This window comes from Phoenix dactylifera, chromosome 9 (assembly GCF_051530095.1).
Source record: "Phoenix dactylifera cultivar Ajwa chromosome 9, Ajwa_hap1_PhDact_Kaust_v1.1, whole genome shotgun sequence".
NCBI lineage: Eukaryota > Viridiplantae > Streptophyta > Magnoliopsida > Arecales > Arecaceae > Phoenix > Phoenix dactylifera.
The window spans coordinates 32,472,902-32,491,385 of NC_143198.1; the positions used below are offsets into that span (position 1 = coordinate 32,472,902).

An 18,484-nucleotide genomic window follows, 5' to 3' on the forward strand; every position below is an offset into this window, starting at 1 on the left:
TCTCCGGTCGTCATCGTCGTCGTCGTCGTCGTCGACCGTCCCGGCCACCCTATCGTCGGCGAAGCTAGATTTTGAGGTACGTTTTCTTCGTTTTGGCTGGGATCTTCTTCGTTTTGGTTGGGATCTTCTTCGTTTTGGTTGGGATTTGCCGAGGCGCAGAGTGGATGAGCGGCGGAGGCGTGGAGCTAGGGACCTAGGGTTTCTCCGCTTCCGGCTTCTCCTTGTCGGCTTCTCCTTCCGGTTTCTCCGCTTCCGGCTTCTCCTAATCTCCTTACACTACTGTTTGATGATTTCTCTTTATGCTTTATAATTATGCTCGGTAGCAGCCTAGCAGGGTTTTAGTTGTGACTTGTGAGCATCAAAGGAGTATGGTTTTTAACAAATTTTAAGGGACCTCAACCTGCCTCTTTCTTACAGATAAAAGTGGCCGCTGATCCCACTTGATTTTAAGTTAAATCAAGTTAAACGGCTTTTGGAGGCTTTGATTGGATAAATTTAATTTTGCTTTTTGGCAACTGGCTGAACTAATAATCTGTCTTTCCAGAGCAGCAGGGTTCTTGTTTTGGCACAGATCACAGTTTGAATTAGTTCTGGGCACTTTCCCATGCAAGACATTAATAGCATCAGTGCCAAAAATCTAGAGCATCATAAATTGATAATCTGATATATCTGTTGAGATGGTATGAACATATTGCGCGAGATATTCTGCTATGTCACCAAAAATATCAACTGAGATTGAACCGAAATATTGATGCCTATACTTTTTCATATTGGCAGATAATTTTTTAAAAAATAGTTCCTCAATTATTTTTTTAACATAAGTGCATGACAAGATAGTGATTTGTTATTATTTATTTGTTTATTTATTTATGGGTTCAATTTTCAAATGAGTTAGTAAATTTTTAGTTGAACTGGCAAGTTGATCATCTTTGTTATGTTATAGCAACTGGAAGTTTTCATGCTTTTAATTATGATGCCTGCTGAGGAGAATTGTTACAATAGTTGCAATTTGTGATATTTATTTTGTTATTTGGGCAGATTATTTTTACTAATGTCTCATTCTAAAGTGGGTGAAAATGAGACTGTTGAAGATTTAAGGAATGAGGATGATAGAAATGAAGATACTGCTGAAAATATTTGTGACAATTCTTCTAGAAAAAGATCTTGGGTATGGAATCACTTTATCGAGGAAAAAAATTCTGAAGGGTCAATAGCTAAGTGCAAATATTGTAAAAAAGTTTTAAGTGGGAGCACTAAAGGAGGAACGAGTCATCTAAAACGCCATCTTGAAAATGTTTGCAAGAAGTATCAAAAGAATTCGACTAATCAGCTGCTCTTACTACCAAGTTCAAAAGATCCGATAAAGTGTTTCAAATTTAATCAAGAAGAGAGTAGAAAAATTCTTGCAAAATTTATCATATGTGCTGAGCTTCCATTTCGTATTGTTGAGCACACTGTTTTTCTGGATTTTATGAGATCTCTTCAGCCATTATTCAAAATTATGGGTCGTAAGACTGTAAAACATGATTGTATGGCTTTGTATCAAGAAGAGAGGAAAAAATTGCATGATGTATTCAAGAACCTAAGTTCTCGAGTTAGTTTCACTACTGATATTTGGACATCAAATCAGAAAATCGGTTACATATCTGTCACAGCACATTATATTGATTCTGACTTTACTCTGCATAAGAAGATTATTAGTTTCAAGAAACTTCCATACCCTCACACCAGCTTTGCAATTGAAGATGCTGTAAAAAAATGTCTTGTTGAATGGGAATTGGATTATAAAATATGTGCTATTACTTTGGATAATTGCAGCACAAATGATGCTGTAATGAGAAGGCTCCGAGATCACTTTTGTTATTCAATGTTGTTTAGTGGGGAGTACAGTCATATTAGATGTTGTGCACATATATTAAATATTATGGTTCAGGATGGAATGAAAATCATTCATGAAGCTATTGAATGTATAAGAGAAATTGTTAGATATGTCTCTGCATCCCCATCTCGAATGCAAGCATTTAATGAAATTCTACAGCATATGAGACTTCCTGCTAGAAAAGGACTCACTTTGGATGTTCCTACAAGATGGAATTCTACTTATGAAATGTTGCATGATGCACTTGGTTATAAAGATGCTTTTATTAGATATGCAACTGAGCATTCATGTGTATGCCCCACCAATGATGAATGGAAAAAGGCTTCTATAATTCTTAAATTTTTAGAAGCCTTTCTTGATGCCACTAAAGTATTTTCTGGTTGTAAGTATCCCACATCCAATTTATACCTAAAAGAAGTTTGGGGAATTAGGGCTTTATTGATGGATGAAAGTATCGATACTGATGAAACAGTGAAGCAATTAACAAATGAGATGCTAAAGAAGTTTAACAAATATTGGTCTCAGTGCAATAATTTGTTGGTAATTGCTTCTATTTTGGATCCCAGATCAAAATTGATATTTGTAGAATTTTGTTATCAAAAGGCATTTGAGTTGGAGGAGTGCAAGAAAAAGATTGATGATATTCGTGCTTGTCTTTTTCAATTGTATCATGAGTATGTAGATGCAACAAGAATGCATCCCTCGATGAGTTCAAGTGAGCGAACATCTAATTTTGGTGGACAAGGTGATATAAGTTCAGTTTCTTCCAAAAAAAAATTTGGTATGGATTTTGCTCAATTTAGAAGTCAGAGTTCTTCAAAACGCCCTAAGAGATCCGAGTTGGATAGTTATTTGGATGATGATGTACTTCCTGATTTGGAGAATAAAGAGTTTGACATCTTGGCTTGGTGGAAGAGCAATGCAGCAGTCTATCCTATACTATCAAGAATGGCTCGAGATGTTCTAGCTATTCCAGTCTCCACTGTTTCATCTGAGTCAGCATTCAGCACTAGTGGTAGAGTTGTGGATCAGTATCGAAGCTCTTTGAGCCCTTCTACCGTAGAAGCCTTAGTGTGTACCCAAGATTGGCTTCGTGAACAATATGATGAAGGTTTATAAATCTTTTAAATTTATCTAATATTTTTATTTGCTTATTGTACTTATAATTTAAACATTTATGATTGATTTGTGTGTTAACAGTTGCAAATTGCTCGAGTTCTGTAACGTTGAATGTAGATGACGACACCCTGGACTCCTGGAGTGGGCAATTTGGGAGAACTGAATGACGATACCCTCATCAGATCTAGTTCATACCTAAAGTATCAAGTATGAAGTATGTTTGTTGATGGAGTATTTTTATGTGGATCATGGTTATTTGTTGCAAAATTTTATGAGAGTTGTATGTTTTTGAACTGCAGGCCTGAAGCTGACTTCAGGGGATTTCTCTATTACATGGATATGATGAATATATTATTGTGCAGGGAACAACGACTTCAGGCCGATGATTTTTTTTATCCTCCTGTTTTTGATGGAATCCTTTTGTTTGGTTTCAGTTGTATCGTTGCACTTGGTTGCATGGAATGAATTTTTTTGCAAGTTTTCTTCAAACCATCAGATGCTATTTTGTTAATGATCTGTCTGATTGCCTACTTGGTCCATCTTATATTTGATTTAAGTTGAATAGGTTGTTTGCTTGTCGACATTTTTGCTTGTATGTTTACAAGAGCAGCATATGCAATATTTTTGTTGAATAAGGTTCATCTTCTATGCTTTATTGTGCTTCTGTCTCTCTGTTTAAGGTGAAAGTCAATGTATACCAGAAAATCCTTGTTCATGTTCTGAGATTGTCCGGTTAGATTCAGAAACTCATACCTGTGCACATGAACTTTGTTGAGGAAATATCTCTTGGCAGAAAACATTAATGCAGAATAATGTATACAAAATAATGGCAAGGATGTTGCTGACGCTTTCCAGTCCCTAAAACTTCATTGCAAATCCTGCATGTAATTTTATGCAAAATATGCAGTGAGAGCTTGTACGGACTACCTAAGCATAAAGCATCTGATATTTTATATGCATTTGTATTTTGCCAATCACATTTTGTTTTCGTTTGGTAGGATTTAGAGCAGCTTTTAAACTACATTGGAGCTGAAAGTTTGGGACCAAGGCGTGTATTAGCTAACTTGAAGGAGCTTGTGAGGATCATCCAGTCTCAGGAATACATTGACATGTAATTAACTCCACTTGTATCAACGTGTTGAAGCAGCAGATAGATTTTGCCAAACCTTGGTGCAAATTTTAGTGAAGCACCTTTGACACAAACCAATTGAATACAATTTTCCAAAGATCTGTATACATATTACATTTTTTCGATGTAACATATTGTTGTTTCTACAACAATGAAAGCAATATTTCTAATGTCAAATTGCTACCAATAGGTTTGTCTAAATCTAACAAGTATTGGAAGTCAGATGGTTCACTTTGACTGACAGATGTTACTTCTTATCATTGCCTACATATTTGCTTATCTGGACTCTCTGGGATATCTGCTTTTAATTAAAGTATAATAATCACAAAGCCAATCAGTTGCTCACTTTTCTAATGAAACAAGAGAGGATATTTTAAGTTCTCTTTGTTCAAGAATAGCATGAACTTGTTTGCATGTCGTGCATGATTGCTGCTTCAAACAAAAAATGCTGTTAGTAATATAAGGAAGCAGGTGAGAATGAAACATCAGAAAAAGCCAGAAAACACAAAGGAGGATATGCTATGACCCAAACGGGCTGGCCGGGCTGGGGATCGGGCCGGGCTCGGAATCGGGCTGGCCCAAACGAGCTGGCCCAAACGGGCCGGCCCAGGTTAGGGCCCAACTGGGCCGGCCCAAATGGGTTCGGGCCGGGCCCGGGCCGGGCTCGGGCCGGGCTCGGGCCTTGTTCCTTAAAAATTTTTCGGGCCCCGGCCCGGCCCGACGCCCGAAAAAAAAATTCGGGCCGGGCTTGGGTAGGGGTTTGGCCCGACTCGGCCCGGCCCACTTCCAGCCCTAGTTATCATTGGTCGGGCGGCTTAATCATTATTATTGGTTGGATGATTTGGCCGATTAGTCTAGTTGGCTAATCTAATCGGCTGGTTTTGTTGATTGCAACCACATTAATAGTCGGCTGTAGCCATAACTGAAACTGCAGCCTCATTATTGGGCCATCCTCCTTGAGACGAATTATTCAATCCCAAGCCATTGCACCAGGCTCCATATCGAATCAAATATTTTTCCCTTGCTTTTTCTTGATTCTCTTTCCATAGATCAATACGAATTCATCCCTTCCACGTTGTCTGCAACTCCCCAGATCTTGTTTAATTTGCATGCACGCCTCCCTTTCCGCTCCTCTCCTTTCCTTCTCACCATGCACTCTAAAGCCCCCACGTACACTCCCTGCATGACAACAACAGTAACATCCACATTTCATTAAAAAAAAATGGATAGAATTGGCACAACACGAATAAGTCCTGTTTGGAGGAGCTATTGGCAGTAAAGCTTTTAGAAGTAGAACTGTTAAAAGTAAAACTTTCTAAAGTAGAGTTTTTATAAAAAAACTGTTTGCTATTTGGTAACTATATTTTTAAACTGTTGTGACACTTTAACATATGTTTGGTAAACAAACCGAGAAAGTAACTTTGTATGACAAAATTACCATAAAGGACATTATATAGTATTATACAATAGAGCATAATAAAATATAATATATATTAATATATAAATATATAATATAGTATAATATTACTGTAATGTAATATAATATTATTATAATATAGTAATATAATATTGTATACTATAGCATAATAATTTAATATAATATTAAATTATTTAATATAACATATCAATATATTATAATATTATATTTATAGTATAATATAATAATAAAGGTACAAAATCTTATAATTATTAACGTACATTAATTTTTCATAATATAACATAATATTAAATTATTTAATATATCATATTAATGTATTATGATATAATGTAATATAATATTATATTTATAGTATAATACAATAATAAAGGTATAAAATAATAATAGGAAACAAGAATACTTTTTTTCGTACGGAAGGGAGTCTAATCCACGGCTAGCATTTTTTGTTAGGGCTCTAGCAGATTTTTAGATTTTTAAAAGAACAAAGTATGTAATTGTTATATTTTATTATAGATATTTTGGCTAAAAAAAATAACTTTCTGACAAAGCTTAAAATAGCTTTTTCGGAAAGCTCCAAAATGAAGCTTCTCTCAAAAAATTGTTTTTAGTTTTTTGAAAAAAATTAAAACAGCTTTTCGAAATTTTCATCAAACATCTTTTTTTATCCAAAAATACTTTTGAAGAGTTGGAAAGTACTTTTTAGCCCTTCAAAAACTTCTCCATATATCTTTCCGTCAATATAACAATATATATTAAATATGATGTTGGGGATATCATCGACTTATCACATGAATCGTAGCCAAAATATCTTCCTTCTTCTTGCGTGTGGTAGAGGTCACGGAGGAATCAGAAGCGTCGTTTTCGGAACGAAAGATGGAGTGGTGGCACGACACGGAGCCTCAGCTCGATCAGAGGGTGGAAGGTGGGTCAAAGTTCCAGCATGGGGAGGGCGCGACGCGTGGCGGGGTTCCCGTGAGGACTGTCGGGTTCTGGAGCGACGCGTGGCCTTCGGCAGGTGGTCGGAATGCGCTTTCTTCGCTGCGGCCACGGTAGCACGTGTCCCGTCGCCTCGAAACTCCCATCAACTCCTCGTCTATGTTATTGGATGGAAGACATTTCCTTTGTCGCCATGCCCCTGCAAGTTCACAGAAATTACAACGGATACCACCCCTCCGGCTCCCCGTTTTTACGGTCCGCCTTGCTGAAAGATAAGCCATTTATGATGCAAGCCAATTGCAAACGTGTTATGTGGTGATGTCTTACCTCGTGGATGGCCCGCCCACTGTAAACTAAACCCACCCTCGGGCCAAAAAGTCCACTGGTTGACACATTTTCCCCCTAAAATATAAAGCTCAAATCATGGTATCTCATTGTATCTTCGTGCTGCAATGGACTATAACATTCAAATCAATTGGTGTTAGCATAATTTTAAGATAACAAGTTATATTATCCATAATATTTTTTTTATTAGCATAATTTTATTAGAGTAATTTTAGGGATCACATAACAACTTGTATCAACAAGTAATATTTTCTATTGTTAGTGCGATCCTATATCATGCCATATTATTTTTTATATTAAATCTATATATGAGTATATATAACTCATGAGATGTACCGAATCTGATAATTCTTTTTTTAATAAATTTTTTAACAATTGACATACATATTTTTTGGTTTAAAAATATTTCAAACTCGAATCATAATTTCTTGTTGTCTCTTATTTAAATAAATAAATAAAATTAAATTTGGAAAAATGAAAATTAGATTACGTAGAAATACAGCAAAAATTGGAACGGAGGGGGAGGAGGAGAATACCATCGGATTCTTCACCACGTGCTGGTTAGCCGAGCACGTGTTACAGCAGTATCTACCGGCACGAGACATGGCCGGCGATCATAGCGAGGCGCAGGGCCCACCATCTACCGCCGGGGTCCACGGAGAGTCCAGTCATCGGATGGTCAGGATGACATCAAGGCGGCCATCCGGCCCTCGGGTCTCCGGCGGGTCACAGCGTGGGTGCGGATTCCGACTTCCACACACGTCCGTCCCTCGGTTTCAAAAGCGGGGCATTCTCGTAACTTCAACATGAAGACGGATCGGCGGACCAATCGAGGGAGGGAAACGGCGTGGAAACGCCTCGTCCTGACCCGGACCCAGCTGTTCCCTCTCTTCCGCCAATCCACGCTGTTTGATGACGTGGAGTCTCTCCGTCCTCCAGTAAAGTTCCCTGGCCAACCTTATGCGCGGGTCCCACCTTATCTACGAATGGAAACACGAAATGCGTCCGCATGCTACACGGAAGCTGTTTGGGATAAAACGGCCGATCAATGTCCTCTGTAATGCGGTCATCGCCGGACACCTGTCCCTCCTCCTCCTCCGGCCCTTCTTCCTCTCATCCCCTTCTCGATGCTCTCCTGCTATCTTTCAAGTCACCACAAAACAAAAGGGAACATCTCTTTCCTTCTCCCACTGTTTCTCTGGAGCGAAGTGGAAGTTCCGTTCTTCCTGCTGCTTCTTTCCTCTTTTCTCGAGTTCTTGACACAAAAACTCACAAACTGGTACTTCTCACTGGCGTCCGTGTGTGTGATAGAGAGAGCAAGGAGGAAGTACAGAGAGAGAGAGAGACAGAGAGTTATCCTTTCTTTTCCTTTCTTCCTTCTTCTCCACTAACTTATCTCCTTGTATTACCGTGACAAGTGATAGCTTGGAGAGGGAAGTAGGCAAAGTACCACCCATATATATTCCCCCTTGGTTTTTTTTTATAGAGGCTATTATGTGTTCCTTCAGATCCAGGGAACCCGGATAGCAAAAGGCATCCCCTCATCTGCTAGCCTTTCCTGTGATCCTTCCCCCTTCCCCCCTTCCTTGTATTTAGTGATAAGGCCTCCCATTTCCCCTCATCTTTTTTTTTTTTTTTTACCCAATTAATTTCCACCCTCAAAGATACATAATCGGATCCTTTTGCTGCTTCTAGAGTGAGCGGGGAATTGCCTGCCATTTCTGGACTACTCTCGGCTTCTTCTCATCATCGAGTACTTTTCTATAAAGGGGAAGCTCTCGGATCTGGTTCGGTTGCATATTCGGGTCAAAGGTTGTTTTTTTTTTTTTTTTTGGGTGGGGGGAGGGGGGCGAAACCCGTGAACCTGCGGCCGGTGAGCCTTGGAGAGTGATGAAGAGGAGGCGGAGGAGGGCGTGGTGGAGCAATGACAGGATGTATGACTTCTGAGGCTCACGAAGTCTACTGCCCCTTGTGCTGCTGAAAACCTCGAGGGGAGGAGTTGATGGAGGAGATGTCTCCGGCGGTTGCTTTGCCATTTAGGATGGGAAGTTCGCTCCGCGAAGACGTCGCTCGCCTTCAGCTGATAACGGACCCCGCCGCGACCCTGCTGTCCGATCCGACGGCTGACCATTTGCCGGCCGAGCAGGAGGGAGCTGCTCGAGTCGTGGTGATGGAGGAGGGAGGGGATGGGGATGAGCTCGAGGACCGGATGGTACCCGGGAGCGAAGAAGAGGATTCGGTTTCTGTCGGGCCGGAGCCATCGGTTGGGAGCTCGATCAGCGATAGCAGCAGCATCGCCGGTGCCGCTGACGAGTTCTCGAGCGCGGACCTGTCTTCCGATACCGGGACGCCGAGCTCCGTGGCAGGGCCTGCTTTGACTGCGAATGTGGGTGTGCTGCCGGCGGTCGCGGAACCAGAGGTTCAGGGAGGTCGCCCCGGTGCAAGTGGTGGTGGGCGGAGCGTGTTCTTGACAAATTACGTGCCGCTCTGGGGCTGCGTCTCCATTTGTGGGCGGAGGCCGGAGATGGAAGATGCCGTGGTGGCGGTGCCTCGATTCCTCGAAATCCCGCTCCGGATGCTGACAAATGATGGTGTTGTGGATGGAATGGATCCAAGTTTGATAAGCTTGCCTGCTCATTTCTTCGGAGTCTATGATGGTCATGGTGGTTCCCAGGTAATCCAGTTCTTCTTTCCTTTAGTTCTTAGGTTCTACCTGTTGATGTCATTTGGGATTGCTTGGTTTGAAGTTGTTATCTGTGTCTCGTTCTCTGATTGTAGGTTGCTAACTACTGTCGTGATCGGGTTCATCTCGCACTGGTAGAAGAACTGAGAAATGTAGCCGAAGGGCTGGGAGGAGTGAGCGGGGATGCTTGGAAGAAACAGTGGGAGAGAGCCTTCGTTGAGTGCTTTCAGAAAGTTGATGATGAGGTGGGAGGCAAAGTAAGCAGAGGGAATGTGGGAGCTGCAGCTGATGCATCAGCGGGGGGCGGCGATCTTTGTCTAGGTGCACCATCAGAACCTGTTGCCCCGGAGACTGCAGGATCAACAGCTGTGGTTGCTGTTATCTGTTCTTCGCACATCATTGTTGCAAACTGTGGAGATTCGAGGGCGGTCCTTTGTCGTGGCAAACGGCCTCTGCCTCTATCTGTGGATCATAAAGTAAGGCATGTGTTTGTTGCTTCGGTAGTGCTTTTTTTTTTCTTCTAAGTTTATGTCAAAAGGATAGAAATTCTGCAAGAAGTTGATTGTTTCTTTAATGCTTCAGCCAAACAGAGAAGATGAGTATGCAAGGATTGAAGCAGAGGGAGGCAAGGTTATACAATGGAATGGATACCGTGTGTTTGGTGTTCTTGCTATGTCACGTTCAATTGGTATGTATAATTTTCTTGTAAGAGAACAACATAAGTGATCATGAAGAAACATCACAAAAATCACATTTTCTCTTTTTTTGTTTAACATGGAAATCCTTTATTATGTTTAGTCAATTTTTAAAGGTCATGTATCACATATACAATATACATATACAAGGGGATGGTGATGGAGAGATTACAGCATGAAAATGGTCATGTAATGAGGTGTACCAATTATTGCCAAAACTATGTTCTGTTTGTTTTTCTGGGAGCCGAAATAAGTTTTCAAAGAAATGTGGCTGCACAACACCAAGATGATTGTTGATTCCAATGAATATGATAGGTAATAAATTCTTCATTATCAAGTAAGAGGAAATCACAAAGGCATCTGCATAATTAAATGGTTTTGTGTCTGCATCATCGCATTACTTTGAGTCCATCGGCAGTTATTTATGAAGAAATTTTGCTTAATGAATCTATATCAGCATCTTGAATGAAATAGCTAAGCTATTTATCCACAAGCAAAAAGAAACGGGGGAGATTTTGCTTTGTGAACCTATTTTCTTAGGCCAATCTGCTGCCTAGTCAACAAATCTAAGAATGTGCACAAATCTATATTGCTCTTTAGGCAGTTTGTTTGAACATATATAGAATCCATTTGCACAATTTATAGGAATTTGCAGGTGTCATGTTATTTGTTTCCATTAGCTGCTAGTCACATGAATCCCACTTTCCAGAGTATGATAAAATATCAACAGTGATCAGGAATCAGGAGTCTCTAGCATTTTCTTGGACTATTTGAGGATCACTGTGAGCCACCTACTAAGTTTGTTTGAAGCTTTTGGGCAATATTAACAATAACAAACAACTTTATCAAAACTCAAAAATGTGACATGTTAGCCAGCAAATTGTGTCACATTTATATTTTGCGGACTTCTTGCTAATTCTCATGGTCATCATCATTGTAATGCTGCTTCTGTAATTTTTGTTAGGACCCTGGACCAGAGGATTAAATAGTTATTTCTCTGGAAAATCAAAAAAAAAGAGTTATTCACTGATTTCCTGCGATAAAGATATATTCCTCTAAGCTAATTTCCACTCCTTTATATTCATATAGCTTATTCAAAAATATCTGGACCTTGAAGATGGACAATCAATGTAACCTTATAAATTTTAAGTTATGAAAATAATGTATATTTTTCCAACCGCCACTAGGTTTTGCTTTAAGTAGCTATTCCTCTTGTTCAGCATCTGCATCCTTCAGGCTTGGCCATACAAAATCTTTATACCGGCTGGCCCTAAAATTGCATTCTTTTACTTGTAACTTGCCCAGGAATATCTATCAAAGATGAAAATGACAAAGGCAAAGTTCTTCATACAATAATGAACTAAATATAATTAAAACAATAGCTTTGCTGGGGTTTATGTTGGCTTTACAGAATTCACATTTGAATTTTTTACATGTACTTAACAAGAGTTCTGAAAGACGCAAATCTAATGATGTCAATAAAAGTGGTTAGATTCCCCCTCATGTTTTGTTCCTACAGTATATCCTACCACAACTCCCTTCAGCTGTCCCACTAATACATTATTTATTGCCCAAGCTGCCATCAAGATCCATTGATACTACCCAAAGTGCTTTCATAATTAAACATGGATATGCAATCAGAATAATTTCTTGTATAGCAAGGAGAGAGAGAAAAGGTCAGTTAATTCAAGGAGCATCATGGATTTATGCTTATCAGTCAAAAATAAGAGAAGTCTTTAATTTCTCATATCCAAATCTTTGCATATGAAGAAAATGTGGTCAGAAATTCTGTAATACCCCAGTTTTCCTTGGGCTTGTGGGCCGCCCCGAAGAGGCCAGGACCAAGTTTTAGACGTGCTCTGTTGCACGTTACTGGCAGAGAAGAAGACTCCGGTTCGTGCTCTGTTGCACATTACTGGCAGAGAAGAAGACTCCCGACCAGAGTCTTCTTCCTCCCCGATCCCTGATCCAATCACACCAGATAATTCGGAGTTTCAGGGCGATCCATGATAAACTTAAGAGAGCTTTGAGCAAAAGTATCTTTTCCCTTGTTGGAGAAATTATCATTTTATAGAAAGAATACAAGCTGATATGGAAAGAATACAAGCTGATCTTCAGTCCTTAAAACAACTAAACTACCATATACAGATCTGTCTAAAGATAACCTACAACTAGTATAAACTAATTAAGGAAAATAAAAGATTTACAAACATAGAAAATAGCTGTCAAAGTTGTACAAGGCATAGAATCCGTTGGCTTTAAATGGCCAGCTAATTCCATTGACATCCCCCGTCAAATTGATGCTGGTAAATTTACAAGCATCAATTTGCTAACGAGGAAATTATGGTGTTGCATGGATTTTGTGAAGATATCCGCGATCTGTAGAGTAGTGGAGATATGTGGGAGGGTGATAACCTGGTGGTCATAGGCCTCCCGGATGGAGTGGCAGTCAACCTTTATGTGCTTCGTGCGTTCGTGGTAGACAGGGTTGGCTGTAATTTGGATGGCGCTAGTGTTGTTAACATGTAGTGGAGTAGGTTGAACTTAGGAGAAACCAAGCTCTGTGAGGAGACCACGCAGCCAAATGATCTCGGAGCATGCAGCAGAAGTGGCGCAGTACTCTGCCTCAGTGGATGACTTGGAGACATGATCCTGCTTCTTGCATTTCCAAGAGATAAGAGCATCACCAAGAAACATACACCATCCGGTAGTAGATTTTCTAGTGTCCGGACATTTGGCCCAATCAGCATCACAGTAGGCTTGTAGCTGGAGTGAAGAACCAGTAGGAAAGAATAAGCCACGACTAGGTGTGCCAAGGATGTATCGAATGAGGCGTCGGACCGCGGATAGGTGGAGATGCCGAGGGGCTTGCATGAACTTGTTGACGGTGTGGATAGCATAAGAGATGTCCGGTCGGGTAATGGTTAGATAGATAAGACTACCAACCAGCTTCTGATAGAAAGTAGGATCCTCAAGAAGCTCCCCTTCGTCACGTGGATATTTCACATTAATTTTCATGGGGGTGTCAACAAAAGTAGTGTCTGTGAGTTCAGCTAATTGAACCAAATCCTGAATATACTTGTGCTGATTCAAGAAGATACCTTAAGGCTGATGATGCACCTCTAACCCCAATAAGTAGGTGAGCTGGCCAAGGTCTTTCATGTGGAAAGTAGAATACAATAATTTCTGAATCTCAAAGATGGCCTCCATATTGGAACCAGTGACAACGATGTCGTCCACATAAACAAGGAGGACAACTATGCCCTTAGATGTCCTCTGTAGAAAAAGGGAGGAGTCATACTGAATCTGAGTGAAAGAAAAGCCAGGAAGAGTGGATCGAAACTTTTCAAACCATACTCTCAGTGCCTGCTTCAAACCATACAAAGAGCGTTTTAGCTTGCAAATATCATTAGGTGAGGAAGTGGGCATACCATAGGGAAGTTTCATGTAAACTTCCTCTTTGAGATCACTGTGTAGGAATGCGTTCTTTACATCCATTTGATGTAAAGGCTATGATTGAGATGCAACAAGGGTGAGTATGGTTCGCATGGTGGTCATCTTGGCTACCGGTGCGAAGGTCTCATCATAGTCTTGGCCATACTCTTGCTTATTGCCAAGAGCCACTAACCGAGCCTTGTGACGGTCTATGGATCCATCGGAACGAAGCTTGATAGAAAACACCAACTTACTGCCGCGGGGTTTCACGGATGGGGGACATGGAACAACATCCTAGGTCTAGTTTTCTTCAAGCGCGAGAAGTTCTATTTCAATAGCTTTCCGCCAACACTCATGCTCCGTTGCCTGTTTATAAGACGAGGGAATAGGAACAAAAGACAAGGTGGCTGTCAAGGATAAAGGAGGGGTGAAACCAAACCTATCAGAGAGTCTACTAACCCGAGTACTATGTCTGAGAGGAGCAGGTGCAGTTGCTGGAATAGGATCAACAGTCAGAGAATGAGCTTGAGCGGGCTCGAGAGGTGCTGAAGTCTGATTTGATGTGGCGGTGGAGCGTCATAGTTTTAAATATGACAGATATCTCTTGATAATATCACCTAGAACATATCTCAATTTTGCAAGCACTCAAGGACCACTATAACCTGGCCCCTGTAGTTAGCCACATTAAACCATTCCTACCTGAGATCTTATCTGGTCACTATCTTTACAAGGTTTATCAACTCTCAAATCACTTCAATGCCCCTTGGCAGCTCTTCCCCTTTTGGATTTTTTTCTTTGGTGATCTATTAAACAAGTTATGCTCGGATGTTGTAATTTAATCAGACAATTTAACTTCTATTCTTAGCTACAATGAAATGCAAATTTGCTATGTCCTACCATTTCTTGTATTATCTGCATTTTAAGTCAATTTCCTTTCGGGATTTTGTATTTCTTAATGTCAAATGTAGCTCTTTCCCTGTACAGTCAGATAGCCATGAGATATATCATTTATTTCTCAGGTGTTGCATGTACACATTTACTATCAAGATGAAAGGAAATTTTATTGTGACTTAATTTCACCTTTTGGGGGTTCGTCCTGACCACATGCTCTGTTTTCTTCTACCACATCAAATTATAACAAATATCAATTAAAATGAATTACATTCATAACGTCTAAAATAGATACATTTATAATTTCATGTCGATTATGATGGTCTGATTGCATAATCCTGATTAAGCTTATCTCTGCATGATGCATTGCAGAACCCCCAATATATATATCGTACACTCTATTCAGACTATATATCGTTCTATTCTTCATATTGTTTTCTATTGTCGTTTACTGATTTAGGGATGATACATCTGGGATAAGTGTTCTCTAGACAGAACATTTCATTGGTTTCTATACCTCATGCTTTTTTACAATTTTTTTAACATACATTGTGCTCTCCTCTTCCTGCTGGATTGTATGTTATCAAGCATTGATTGTGTGAAATGCACTTGACATCCACTCTGTGCTGATACATGGCTAAACAAAAAATTTTGCTAATTGAATCGGACTTATATTATATGCATTCAGGAATTATAATACTACTAATGCTTTCTGTGTAATATGTGGTGTAACATATACTCATATCCGCCTGATGATATAAGAAACTCATAGATTTTGTATGCAGACTTTGGTAGATAGCAATGCTGGTGGTTCATTTCCTTTTCAGTTTGGAGCAACAAACAGGGACTGTCAGTAAATAATTACTAATCATGGACTTGATAGCTTATTTTGCTATAATGTCCAGGAAGTGTCCCTATTTAAGGTTTCAAATACTAAAACAGAGGATTTCAATACATATAATCTCGTAAGAAAATGCATGGAAGGTGATTTTCTTGTTTGTAGTTTATTTAATATATTACATTACATAAAACTTTCATAAGCTGCGTAAGACAAGTAGGTCTTAATTTCATTGCTTTAATATGCTTTAGAAACACTTACAACTAGCCTCATTTTTTTGGCACTAAGCCAGGCAGCTGTTGTCAAATACGTATTTATGTATTCAAGTGTGCACATGTGCTACCCCCACAATCATCACAAATGGCTGTAAAACCTTGGGCCATCAATAGAGTTGTCTCCCTTACATGCCATGGTAACTGAAACTGCATCCTCTATGCGAGGCATTAATCTCACCAACTGATTTGCTCCCTGGGGAAAATCTTTCTCGTCTGTGATTAATAAAATTAATGATAGGATGATTTCTTGTTATATTCCTCTTGAATATTTTACCTGTTGCCTTATTATATATAAAGCTTAGAAGTACTAATTGATTGTAGTTTGAATTTAGCTAATTTATGTTTCAGAGCATACTTAACTGAAGTAATCAAAGTCTACAGTCATGTGAAAACATCACTCTGATATGTTACTTAAATATCAATCTTTCAACTAATCGCAGTTTATAAATAACATTGCAATCAAAATCATTGGTACATATATCATCTACAGTGCAGATGAATAGGTTTTTCTGCCTGTCTTGGAAATGGGGAAAAAAAATACCAATATGAATTACTGACTCTCTGACTGTGATCATAAAAAGCTATAGTGACTTTGAACTAGTAGACTCCATAGTTCATATATACAGGACACAGATATTATCTGGATCAAGCCACTGAATGCCATGTCAACATGGCCGTCACCAATCAACAAGTACATTGTATTAAGCATATGATGTCAAATTTCCTTAAATCTGGAGAACATATGACATTAAACTTTATCATCCATTATAAAACTGTGCCAGTCAACTTTTCTGATCAAGACGAAATGCATTGATGAATGCATGGAACTAGCATTTGTGACACTTGGCCATAAATAAGCATGCTAATCAAGTTTAACAATATTTATATCCATGTGCTTGTTTTCAGGGGACCGCTACTTGAAGCCATGGATTATTCCGGAACCAGAAGTAACAATTGTTCCACGAACTAAAGAAGACGATTGCCTTGTCTTGGCCAGTGATGGTTTATGGGATGTCATGTCAAATGAAGAGGTTTGTGATGTAGCCCGCAGGCGGATCCTAAGCTGGCACAAAAAGCATGGTGTCACGGCATCTCCCACACAAAGAGGGGAAGAAGCCGATCCTGCAGCTCAGGCAGCTGCAGACTGCCTGTCGAAGCATGCTCTCCAGAAGGGAAGCAAAGACAACATCACCATCATTGTGGTGGACCTAAAATCTCAAAGGAAGTTCAAGAGCAAAACCTAACCGGGTAGGTCGGACATCATTTGATCGACTGGGTTAGAAAATCACATGGCATGAGACTTGAATTTATCCAGAAAATTATTGCCTTAAATGCATTACCTGGCCCATCTGTTTTTGTCATTTGGGCTTCAAGGGCTGTACTATGTATTTATTATAATATCTTTTCAATCTAGGGTTGATCATTGCAATAATCTTGTAAGTTCTTTCTTCTTCAGCTGGGCTGTGTGCTAGCAATGTAAATTTTAGCTACTGCAGGTAAAGAATGGTGGCGGGAAGTATTCTATGCTACCCTCATGACAATGTTAATCTACTTTGTTGTATTGCCTCTGCCTCCGAGTGTAAGGCTCTGTGAGGTGCTTGTTTTGCTTTCGCTCTTTCTTTTTCTTAGTACATTTTCCCTTACTCTGCATGTAGTTCTTCGATGAACAGTATGCGAATATTAAAAGATGAAAACTGTGATTTATGGTCATTGTTCTACTTGCCTGTTTTCCATGCTTCGTTCCTCTGGTAGCTTGACCTATTTTACTGAAGTTTTTACTAAATACCCTAAATGCTCTATAACCTTATTCACTCAACTGACATTATTTTCCTCACTGTAACTCCCTAGGTCCGGTTGTTCAGTTCAAAAGCCATTTTGCTCAAAATATTTAGGTTTCAATTAAAGTTCACATTTGTGCACTGTCAAAGATGAGTGGCCGAAGGTTCGGGCTGCACTCTTCCAATAAGTTTTCATATCTATGATTTGCCAGTTACAATGCCTGTTATTTATTTATTTCTGCTCGGATAGAAGGTAAGGTTAATAGAAGACTGTCCTTAACTAACAAAACCTGAATGGAGGATGGGTCCAAGTTGATTATTTTGATACCGAGGAAAGCACTCCCTTCTCACCCGAACAAGGGGAAAGGAAAACACTCTCCAAAGTGAACAAATATGGTCCTGTTACAGGAGAAAAGAATGAGAAGCATGGGAACGAAATCACAAGCTTATTATTCATCCATCTCCATGCATGGAATCTTTCTGCTTGCCAAAAAAAACATTTCAAATACGGAGACGAGTTGGTACTCAAACCCATGCAGACCGCAAAAATTTTTGAATAAGCACATAATATGAATTCGCCAATTCATCATGTTTTGCTTTGGCAGTTGTACAAACAAATCCTATATTCATCGTGGTGCACCTCATTGCACCATCTAGTTTGACATAATTTAGCGCATATGGTTCGTATAAATCAAAAAAGAAATCAAGGCATCCATATGCACAGAAAAAGTTTCTTAGATTCTCCTAGCATTTGACCTTCCCTTTCGTCATGGTAATTTTTACAAGCTGCAACAACCACCTCCTGCCACATATAATGGACGCCTTGCAACATTACATTAACTAAACCAATAAAAAATCCTCTCAATTACAATAATCTATCTTGCAATTAAGTTTATCACGAGAGAAGTTGCAAACATGGGTTCTGGAGTTATATTATATATAGATATTCCTAGAGCTAGTTATTAATGTATTTTGAAAAACAACCTAAACTATGAGTACTCAGACAATTCAAACCTATCACCCCTGGGATTACATATTTTTAT

The 18,484-nt window shown here is 39.5% G+C and overlaps 2 protein-coding genes and 1 long non-coding RNA gene across 3 annotated transcripts; all 3 read left to right on the forward strand.

The window, feature by feature from the left end:
* The first annotated feature begins 579 nt into the window (after positions 1–579).
* Positions 580–3,212, forward strand: LOC120105344 (zinc finger BED domain-containing protein RICESLEEPER 2-like). Its single transcript, XM_039117711.3, has 2 exons — positions 580–2,990; positions 3,080–3,212. The coding sequence occupies exons 1-2, from the start codon at positions 1,052–1,054 to the stop codon at positions 3,163–3,165; spliced, it is 2,025 nt and encodes a 674-aa protein (XP_038973639.3). The 5' UTR covers positions 580–1,051; the 3' UTR covers positions 3,166–3,212.
* A 132-nt stretch (positions 3,213–3,344) lies between these two features.
* Positions 3,345–4,328, forward strand: LOC149752938 (uncharacterized). The gene is made up of 2 exons (XR_016396569.1): positions 3,345–3,634; positions 3,997–4,328. It is a non-coding gene; the product is annotated as an uncharacterized LOC149752938 (long non-coding RNA).
* A 3,506-nt stretch (positions 4,329–7,834) lies between these two features.
* LOC103720341 (protein phosphatase 2C 50-like) lies at positions 7,835–17,214 on the forward strand. The gene is made up of 4 exons (XM_008810002.6): positions 7,835–9,520; positions 9,625–10,005; positions 10,112–10,217; positions 16,570–17,214. The coding sequence occupies exons 1-4, from the start codon at positions 8,849–8,851 to the stop codon at positions 16,905–16,907; spliced, it is 1,497 nt and encodes a 498-aa protein (XP_008808224.4). The 5' UTR covers positions 7,835–8,848; the 3' UTR covers positions 16,908–17,214.
* Positions 17,215–18,484: the final 1,270 nt, after the last annotated feature.

Coding starts and splice junctions, on each gene's coding strand:
- LOC120105344 (XM_039117711.3), top strand. CDS start 1,052: ATGTCTCATTCTAAAGTGGGTGAAAATGAGACTGTTGAAGATTTAAGG. Junction 2,991..3,079: donor TCGTGAACAATATGATGAAG/GTTTATAAATCT, acceptor GTGTGTTAACAG/TTGCAAATTGCTCGAGTTCT.
- LOC103720341 (XM_008810002.6), top strand. CDS start 8,849: ATGGAGGAGATGTCTCCGGCGGTTGCTTTGCCATTTAGGATGGGAAGT. Junction 10,006..10,111: donor CTCTATCTGTGGATCATAAA/GTAAGGCATGTG, acceptor TTAATGCTTCAG/CCAAACAGAGAAGATGAGTA. Junction 10,218..16,569: donor TGCTATGTCACGTTCAATTG/GTATGTATAATT, acceptor GCTTGTTTTCAG/GGGACCGCTACTTGAAGCCA.